Source organism: Archocentrus centrarchus, chromosome 8 (genome assembly GCF_007364275.1).
Source record: "Archocentrus centrarchus isolate MPI-CPG fArcCen1 chromosome 8, fArcCen1, whole genome shotgun sequence".
In the NCBI taxonomy this organism is placed as follows: Eukaryota; Metazoa; Chordata; class Actinopteri; order Cichliformes; family Cichlidae; genus Archocentrus; species Archocentrus centrarchus.
The window spans coordinates 14,738,553-14,749,643 of NC_044353.1; the positions used below are offsets into that span (position 1 = coordinate 14,738,553).

General features: G+C 37.3%; 1 gene segment (V, D, J or C); it reads left to right on the plus strand.

The window, feature by feature from the left end:
- The first annotated feature begins 1,451 nt into the window (after positions 1-1,451).
- On the plus strand, positions 1,452-3,230 carry LOC115784406 (immunoglobulin heavy variable 3-43-like). The segment is given in 4 exon segments: positions 1,452-1,509; positions 1,619-1,953; positions 2,956-3,029; positions 3,149-3,230. Coding segments are annotated over 4 exon segments (543 nt in total).
- The last annotated feature ends 7,861 nt before the right edge of the window (positions 3,231-11,091 follow it).

The following is an 11,091-nucleotide window of genomic DNA, read 5'->3' on the forward strand; positions in this document are numbered from 1 at the left end:
AATGGTTGCTGAGCATAACTAGCATCGGTATTAACTGTCTATTAGACCTGCAACACAGTGAAATAATATTATGATCTGTTAAGTTGTAGAAAACATGCAATTTTATCACTTATTGAAACATCCAGCAGTCATAACATTGCACATGACTTATCTGAAGTTCTGTTTTTGACCTTCTGGAAAATATAGTACTATAATAGAAAAATGATAACAGTGGCATTTGTTTGTGAAGGAGGAGGAGCAAATGCAAAACTGATGTCTTCATTGCCTTAATATGTTCATCTGCTGAGTAAATGTGAAACACTGAACACTGGACAACGTCTGACTTTTACAATGATGAGGTCTAATTGTTTAGTTGTTTCTCTCATTTTGTTTTCTACCTTTGCTGGTAAGGACATAAATCTGTTAGACAAACAAATATATTTGATGAAAATGTGATTGCAGTAATGAACTGTTAATATTTCTGTAGGTACTGAAGGTCAAATATTGACTGAGTCTGAACCAGTGGTTAAAAGGCCTGGAGAATCCCACAGACTGACCTGCACATACTCAGGGTTCAGCAGTAATATTCATGCTGCTTGGATCAGACAGGCTGCTGGAAAAGGACTGGAATGGATTGCTTATATCAGTGGTGGCAGTAGCAGCATCTCCTACTCTCAGTCAGTCAGAGGCCGGTTTACCATCTCCAGAGACAACAGCAAACAGCAGGTGTATCTGCAGATGAGCAGCTTGACAACTGAGGATTCTGCTGTTTATTACTGTGCTCGAGAGTCACAGTGACACAAGAGGAAGAAACTCTGTACAAAAACTTAACATGCCAAGGCACTGAATATAGGTACATACGATAAAAACTGAATATTGATTATAATGATTAAAGACAAAATCTGTTTAGTCACTGATGAACATTTATACTTTGTTTACTTAACACAAATTTACTTCCACATATAATTAAGTGACAATAAAATATAACATTTTTTAAAAATTGTGAAGAGCCTTATATTGTTTGCATGATTTCAGCTAAACTCCTGCATTTAAAACCCTGTAACTCACATTCACAAACTGAATGTTAACATCTCTTTGTTTTACTGGTTTTTAATTTATAAAAAATAATGCAATGATCTGGAATATATAAATTATGAGTAAATAAATCAGCCCAGTGCTGCTTTCATCTCATACAGGTCAAAAGAGGCCTGGGGAGACTCTGAGTCTCTCCTGAAGGGGATCTGGCTTCTCACATCTTCTCGGAAACTTAAACGAGATTTTCCTCTTAAATATTGTTGTCACACTAATCACCAGCGAACACAGACTGATTATTATTCTTCAGTGTGAGCTTAACATAGAAGTTCTCCCGGTGCTGTTCTCCCCTCCCTGTCAGGAGGAGTCATGCAAAATCTGAATGTTTTCCCTTCTACTTAGCCGACAGTCAAAAGATTACCAAAGAACAGTGGACACAGTTCAACATGATGGACTATTGGAAAGGACTGCTAATTTTAACTGTTGTCTGCTGGGCAGGTAAAAATGTTGATAGATTTTATTAGAAAACACATTTCTTTTTTGTCAGGCCATTCATTTATTATTATTTTTATTATTATCATTGTTATTTATTTATTTCTCTTGACAGGTGTTGATGGTCAGACTCTGACAGAATCTGAACCAGTGGTCAAAAGGCCCGGAGAATCCCACAGACTGACCTGCACAGCCTCTGGATTCACATTCAGAGACTACTGGATGGGCTGGGTCAGACAGGCTCCTGGAAAAGCACCAGACTGGATTGCTCTAATCGATTACCCTGATGGTACTAGCACATACTACTCTCAGTCAGTTCAAGGCCGGTTTACCATCTCCAGAGACAACAGCAGACAGCAGGTGTATCTGCAGATGAACAGCCTGAAGACTGAAGATTCTGCTGTTTATTATTGTGCTCGAGCCACAGTGACTGAAGGTGGTTCAGCAGCTGTACAAAAACCTAAAGTACCTTCACAACTGCCGTAAAGCATCACAATCTTGGCTTTGTGTGGACTTGGTGAAGGTGCCGGCTTTGACTAAGCTTCAACACCAAAATACTGTCGGAAGAATAAATCTGCTGTACAAAAAACTGAATAAAAACTTTTGTCTCTTGTTCCATCATAATAAAGTAAAACTTTCTTATTAAACTCACTCTCTTCAGTTAACTGCACAAATCATAATTACAGACAAACATACATTTAAAAACACAAGGTTACACATTTACATTTTTTTGCTATTGATGCACGCAGATCTGGCAGACCAAAATCATCCGCACTATCAGGACAACAGTCAAGTTTTGCTCAGTGTATGACCAAATTTGCAAAATAAAAATTATAGAGAATGACTGGCAAAAGTGTCTTATTTACCATGTGAGATTTCAAGCAATAGCAGAAGGTTGCTGAGTCGTACAGTTTCCCCTTGATTGACAAAGCTGAAGAGTGGATTTGATCACTCCAACAAAAATGGTATTGGGATTATACAGTATGTATTTGGGCACATCAGTGATGAACAGTCTCTAATGTTAAAAATGTCAAAAAGTTATTAAAAGAACAAATTAAAGTAAATACACCTTCATTCCAATTATTTTGTTTGATTTAATATCGAACCATCACCAAGACAATAATGTGCTTGACAGCACTGATTGTTCATATACAGACCACAATCCTGATTTTATTTATTTAAATAGGACAACTTAAAGTAAACAGCAGCATAATTATGTTTCCTTATTTTTTTTTCTAAAGATTTGAAAATGAAAATTTGAAAGTGCAATATTTTAAAAGTATCCTAAGTATCCTATAGTATAGTATATAGTATAATATTCCCCAGTGGCAGACACTGCTGGGATATTTGCAACTCCCTCCCAATCCTCCCAGTGATGTGTTGATGCAAATCTACAGTCTGTGCAGTGTACTTCTGTACTTCTGTACTTCTGTACTTGTACTTTATGTGCAGCATCAGAAGTCACAACTCCAGCCTCAGAATGATGAATATACTCACTCTGCTGCTGCCTGCTCTTATTCTGTCCTGTAAGTTCAGCTTTTTGTTTCACTTTTATTAAACAACATGATCAAGTTTGTCTCCGTGATACACACCAGACAACTGTCTCGATTTCTTCTGCGACTCCTCACTCCTTAAATCTCTTCAGGTGTTACAGGTCAGAGTATGGAGTCCATTCCTTCCAGTCCAGTTGTGAAAAGGCCTGGGGAGACTCTCAGTCTCTCCTGTAGGGGATCCGGCTTCTCATTTGGTTGCTGCAATATGCACTGGACTCGACAAGCTGCAGGAAAAGCACTGGAATGGTTGGGTCGAGTTTATAGCGATGCCAGTGGAACTGACTATTCTAGCAGTGTGCGAGGACGAATAGAAATCACCAGAGATAACAGCAACAGCATGATGTATCTGAGACTATCAAACCTGAAGCCAGAGGACTCAGGAGTGTATTACTGTGCCAGACAGTCACAGTGTTTAAACTAATCTGAGAGGCTGTACAAAAACTCTACAGAAACTTTTTTTCACAACGACTGAAGGTGGCAGTGAAGGACCACACCAAACTCACTATGAAAGCAGCATGTCTTACAACACAAAGCCAGCAGGTATAAAATATATATTTATATTTATGAATAGATTGCATGGATAGTCAACTAAATTTTGCCAGGCTGAAATAAAAATTGCAAACATGAAAATAAAATTAAAAAAAAAAAAAAAAATATATATATATATATATATATATTTTAGATTAAGTTAAATATCTGCTTAGTGAAGCATTAAAATGAAATAAAAATTATTTTACAGAAATGTGTAGTAGTTGTTTTTACTGCAATGAGAAGTTGGTAATATTGTGTTTATATTTGCACAAATTATTATAAAGTTCAACCAGTAACACTTTTCAAAAGCAGGAATATTCCACAAGTGTAGCTGTTTTCATTCAAAAATAATTCAGCATGTAATTGTTCATTAATGACATATTCTTTTTGATACAACTATTAATTTTCAACAAGCCAGTAGATTTGGACCCAGGAACCTTTATCCACACCTCATCGAGTGTAGTCAGTTAAACTCATGGCAACACCCGATGACCGTTACACTGCCACTGCAAGCAGAGTAGGATTCACAGAGTGGTGTAACAAAGGTGACTAATAAGAGAAAACCTATCTGCTGATAAATCATGGAGTGATCCTCATTTATTTGCAGTTTATTTGCAAACGCTACAGCTGTTTCCACACTTTTCTGCAGATATGTATAACAATGTGTGCAATATCATAACTGATCCTATACCAGTGAAAGAAAAAAGTCAGAGACAGCTTATTTAGCATAGTTGTCTTTCACTGAATCATGAAACTGAAACATTTACTGTTTGACAGTTTGTCAGTTTGTTTTTTTTTCTCATCAAATGTGTTGAAAATGCAAACAAGACAATGTGGTGTTTCAAAATTAATTCAAATAATAATAATAAAAAATATTTTATGTAGCTTTACATAACAGACTATTTGAACATGAACACACACCGGTAAAAGAAAATGGTGAAGCTTTACATCCCATTTTTTCTCACTTTCTTTCTTCTTCTTTTTTTAGAAACACTGTAAGATGGGAGTATAACACATTAATTGTTATATCACTAAACAAGAAACAATTACATATGGCTTTAATTATGCACATGCAAATGCAGACTAAATAGAAGCAGCTGCTAATGTTTTTGTGATTTCCTGCACCTTAGTTTCACAGTCCAGTCAGTCCAGGGTAGATGCAGAGGTGACTCCAGCATAGTCTGTCTACAGATGAACAATCTGAAGACTGAGGACACAGCACTTTATTTCTGTGCCCAAGACACACGGTGAAAAACAGAAATAGCAGAGTCAAAAACTGCTTCACTTTTTTACCATCATCACAAGGAACACTGATCTCTCCTACCACATCAGTTACATGTTTTCACATGTAATTAGGCAAAATTCAAAGCAGTAGTGCAAAGCTTGATACATTTATCAACTTTTAAAAGATCTGAGCAGTCAGTCCTTCATGTTACTAGTTTTAAAATCTTCAAACACATATATTTAATTTCAGTGATTTCATTCTAAATAATATTGAACTGTATCAATGCAAAATTTTACGTTTAAACATTAGTGATGTATGCGTTGTTTCGTCAACACAATTATAACATGTCAGTATAGGCAGCACGGTGGCGCAGTGGTTAGCACTGCTGCCTCACAGTTAGAATACCATCTGGAAGGCCTGGGTTCAATTCCACCTTGGCCCAGGCCTCTCCCTCTCTCTGTGTGGAGTTTGCATGTTCTCCCCGTGCTTGCGTGGGTTTCCTCCGGGTACTCCGGTTTCCTCCCACATTCCAAAGACATGCACTTACTGGGGTTAGGTTAATTGGCTACTCTAAATTGCCCATAGGTGTGAATGAGAGCATGAATGTGAGTGTGAAAGGTTGTTTGTCTCTCTGTGTTGGCCCTGCGACAGGCTGGTGACCTGTACAGGGTGTACCCTGCCTCTCGCCCTATGACAGCTGGGATAGGCTCCAGCCCCCCCGTGACCCTGAACAGGATAAGCGGAAGTGAATGGATGGATGGAGTATAGACTGTAATTAAACATGGAAAACAGATGTGATTTCCAGACATGTTAAATCTTTGCATTTATAATGACTGAACAGAAAACTGGTTTGAACTTGACCAACACCAATCCTTCACATGACGCAAACTTAGAGCTCATTCAGCTATAGAAACCTCATCACTGACATGTTTCTTGTAGCTCTGCTACTGTTGCTGACAGCTAGATGTGAGTCTCTGGATTTGTCATAGTCAACAGTAACACAAATCAACAAAAACCTTCAAATCTTGAGCATTTGTAACATGTAGCCACCAGAGGAGAATCCCTGAGACTACGTATGATTTCAAGACCTGATCACTCAGATAAAGTCTGGCTAAAATTTGTATCTACTATATAAAACAGTGATGATGTGGAAATAATAGAAAACAGATAACTGATTGTATTGCTTACAAAAGCATCTTTTTATCATATTCAGTTCCTGCAGAATGAACTGGATCACAAAAATTTCATAGAAAATCTTTTCACAAAGACCTGTGGGTGGCAGAAGAGGATATGATTTGTGAGACTGTAACTGTGCAGTGTATGAAAACTAGTGTAACACACACAAGTATGCACTAAATCAGCAGTTGATCTTGTATTTTATTACTCATAAACATGTTACCACTTAATAATTTTCTTTATTATTCATTTTGTAAACCAGATGGAAAATGTGAAATTACTGTTATTGTTATAAAGAGCAAATGTATGGGTGTGCTAAAATCATAATGGGCACACGAATACACATTATAACAGGAGGCGCACTGGCTGAGTCCAAACCAGTTGTTTAAAGGCCTGTACACACTCAGGGTTCAGTAGTCATATTTGTGCTGGAAAAAGATTGGGATAGATTTCCTTTATCAACAGTGTCATACACGTAAACCTCAGTCAGTCAGTCAGATGCTGTTTTGCCATCTCCAACGAGATCAAAAGGAAGCAGGCGTGTCTGTAATTAAACAGTTTGACAGCTGAAGATTCTGCAGTTTATCACTGTGCTCGGGAGGTATGGTGACACAGGAGGGAGGGGTGGTGCACAAACTTGCCAAGTCAAGCCAAGATTTCTTTTCTCCTTTTCACATTAATGGGGTTAATGGGAATTCATCATAATCTACACATGCAGGGAAACATTGTCTTAATAAATGCTCAAATGTTTGTGCAACTTTCTTTTCTGTAAAAGAATGTGAAAATTAAATATTTAATGCTTAAACATGGGCAAATGTGAATACCATCATATGTGTTGTTAATAAACAGTGCGTTCTTTTTCATAATCTGTCAGTGTCATCTTTTATGCAAAGCAGCCCTCATCCCAGTCTGATATACAGACTGTTGTCATGTGAGTTGCTGCTGAAGAAGAGAAGCTCCCATCAGATCACCTTCAGCACCAAAATGCTTTCTGTAGCTTTGCTGCTGCTGCTGGCTGCTGGATCCTGTGAGTCTCACTGAGGCAAAGACACTCAGAGCATGATCACAGCACACTAACTATTTAGAGTAAAAAAAACAAAAAAACATCACTGAGATCAGTCAGTTGTTGGCATGTTATTTTGATCATAAAAGGAATGATGTTCCCAGTAGCTCTGTTGTTATTAGCAGCTGGGTATGAGTCTTTCTGAATGTGTTTGAGTCATTATCGTTTCTTTTTTTTAACAGGTGTGAGGTGTGCAGAGTTGATACAACCACCCTCTGTGACTGTGCAGTCAGGTCAGCGTCTGACAATCACCTGTCAGGTCTCTTATTCTCTCAGTGACTCTAGAACAAACTGGATTAGACAGTCTGCAAGAAAAGAAATGGAGTGGATTGGAAGTGTTCACATTGGACATGATACGCTCTACAAAGATTCACTAAAGAACAAGTTCAGTATCAGCTTTGACTCTTCCAGGAAAACAGTGACTTTACAAGGACAGAATGTACTTTCTGAAGACACAGCTGTGTATTATTGTGCAAGAGGCTCACAATAACACAAACCATGAGTAGACCTGAACAAAAACCCCCCTAGGAGGCTGCGCCCTTGTCACAGTCTCTGTCTGTTCTTTAAGCACTAAGAATATGAAAGTAAGTTGTGGCGGCAAAATGAATTTATGAGTTAATGCATTTTCTTTATCATTCACACCAGCTGCATATCAGAAGAAAGCTGATATACAGATCAAATTTGTCCATTAAATAATCAACCATTCCAGCTGACTTAGGGTGAAAGGTGCTAGATGCCAGGTGTTATTGGGTTATTGTTATTGAGAGCCATTTCTCTGACAAGGCAAACAGAGAGAAACAGAGAGAAACCCCAGAACACACCCAAATTTGGGTGTGTTCACATCCTCCAAAAAAAATTAATGAAAAAGAATTAATGAGGACTTGAGAAACAGTGCACAGAGAATCTGACCACATTTAAACCGTTAAACAATAAAACTACAATTTACAGAAAATAACTATAAAATTCCCTTCTTACTTCACCCCAACCCATGATAGCATGTTGTTTCATGCATGTCATGTAAACACCGCTAAAAAGTATCACTTTATTAAAGGTTTGAATTTGAAAGAAAATGGAGCATAAAGTTGAGCAGAAAAGTTAAATGTTCTTGTTTTTATACAGGATGACCTGGTGCATCCTGTGCTAAAGGAGATAATACAGGAAACACTGATGCATCTTTCCTTATTGGGAAACTTTGAACATGTCTTATTATGACTGCCATGCAGGTATTTCAAGGATTCTTTACTCAGTTAAGTACCAACCTAAGCTAAGAACCGAGAACTAGAGCATGGTGCAGGATGCTATGCTGCAGTGACACAAGACTTTGACAAAAATCTCAGGAGTATTGAACATCGTGGTGCATTACTGATTCAAATATTTCAGTCATTAGTTTTCTCTGCCAATTTATTTCCAGAAAGCCTGAATGGTAATCAAAAAAGAAAAAAAAATTCTAGTTATATTTCCAATGACTTCACACAGTGAAGTGGATCTGGACAGTTCACAGTTTTATATTCAATTAAATTTTAATTTCAAATTTATTTATATAGCTCAAAATCACAACAAACAGTCACCTCAAGACGCTTTATATTGTTAAGTAAAAACCCTTCAATAATTACAGAAAAAACCCAACAGTCAAAACAACCCCCTATGAGCACCAGTGGGAAAGAAAAAAACCCTTTTAACAGGAATAATCATAGACGGTTAATGAGTATAAACACATAGAGAGTGTAAAGAGGTGAGTGAAGAAGAAACACTCAGTGGATCATGGAAACCCCCAGCAGATTAGGCCTATTGCCCTAACTACTGTATAAGCTTTATCATAAAGGTAAGTTTTAAGCCTAATCTTAAAAATAGAGAGGCTGAAGGCTCTGCCTCCCATTCTACTCTTAAGTGTCCTAGGAACCACAAGTAAGCCAGCAGTCTGAGACCAAAATGCTCTATTGGGGTGAAACGGTGGTATGAGGTCTTCAAGATAAGATGGAGCCTGATTATTCAAGACCTTGTATGTGAGGAGAAGAATTTTAAATTCAATTCTAGATTTAACAGGGAGCCGATGAAGAAATATGCTCTCTCTTTCTAGTCCCCATCAATACTCTAGCTGGAGCATTTTGAATGAGCTGAAGGTTTTTAAGGGAGCTTTTAGGACAACCTGATAATAACAAATTACAATAGTCCAGCCTAGAAGTAATAAATGCATGAATTAGCGTTTCAGCATCACTCTGAGACAGGATGTTTCTAATTTTAGAAATATTGCAAAATGCAAATGCAAAAAATAAAAAAAAAAAACCTGTTCTATGTATCGTCGCCCTCTTAAAATCGTGGCCTAAGTAATTTCTTAAAAAAGTTTTAGTTTTGCCTAAATCATCATATTTTCAGTGTTTGTTTCAGGTATGAGTGTGAGTGTGAATGGTTGTCTGTCTCTCTGTGTTGGCCCTGCGACAGGCTGGCGACCTGTGACAGGGTGTATCCTGCCTCTTGCCCTGTGTCAGCTGGGATAGGCTCCAGCCTGTATGCTGCCCCCACAGTGTTTCTATCTACACTCTCACCTTCACAAATCCTCAGCAACCATAAAAATTAATCACAAATTTTGCATAACCTTATTTCTTAAAGTCAACTAAACATATATCATTATTATCATTTTTTTTTCTTATTTTGAGCTCAGCATCAGCTCCTGGTGGTTGCTCTTGGTTTGCCTTGTGAATTAGAAATTACAGACATTTTTGTCCACAATCTTCCATTTTCAGAGTAATTGCATAAAAAATGTAACCAGGTTGGAAAGATGCTGTCATTTTTAATTATGCCACCAGATGACAGTGCTGCTTTTTGGATGTCCCTCATATTTAAAATGAGAGCCAAATGCTTTAAAATGCTGTTTCAACACTTCATATATTATGTCTGTTTTTTTTGTTGGCCATGAAACTCCTGTCAGTCAGCTTTTTGTTTTTTTGTTAAAGAGTCACAGTGACACAAGAGGCACCAACGCTGTACAAAAACGATACATAGTTTCAATAAAAACATTAAATTTCAAGTGGTGTTTGTGTTATTTCTCTATATTGCATTAGACAAATTAGATTAATTATTCTTCTATTAATGTGACTGTAAATGTGAATGTGCTTATTTGATTTTTGAAAAATTGTAATCTGTCTGTATCCTTTGTGTAAGGTAAATTTATTGTCACTATGGTTTGAAGAGTTAATCTTATGTTGTGAGCTGCAGCAGAAGAAGAGAAGCTCCCATTAGGGTACCTTCATACCAACATGTTTTCTGTAGGTCTGCTGCTGCTGCTGGATCCTCAGTTTAACTCCAAGATCATGGCACATCCTGACATTTCAGCTCCATTCAACATGTTTGCAGCAACACCTGTAAAGTATAAACAGTTGTTAAAGCTAGCTTAGGCAGTCCAAAGTTTGTGTCACACACAAGTTAAAGTAAGCTGAAAGTGCTTCAATATATAGAAAAAAAGAGAAGTGTAAAGCATGCAGTATAACATGGATAAGAACCTGCAGCAGAACCTGCTTGAACTGATGACATTTTTGGAATGCAAAAAAAAAAAAAAAAAAGAGAACAAATAAGATTCTGACAAACCAGCCTTTTCAGTATTAATCAGATGCATTATTTTACAAATGAATAGTTTTCACTACAGTTACTGGTTTGCTGTATGTGACGCTTGTAAAACTGAGAAGTGAAAGGATAGCATTAGTTGAGTCATTTTCGGGTATTTAATGTCATTGTCAAAACACAGTTTACTACATTTGCTTCAGTTATGTCCTTCCTTCAAGGAGGAGTCAATGCAAAACAAAGATGCCTTTCAGCTTTATCTGAATGCAGATGGGGTGCAGAGAACAGTGGACACTCAGCTTAACATGATGGACTGTAGTATAGCACTGCTGTTTATAACTCTATGTTGTGCAGGTGAACATCTTTCAATAATGGTTTTACATTTTTACTCACGTTGTAAATTTAATACCCGCAACTTATTTTTTCTTTTCACAGGTGTTTTTGGACAAACTTTGACTGAGTCTGAACCAGTGGTAAAAAGGCCT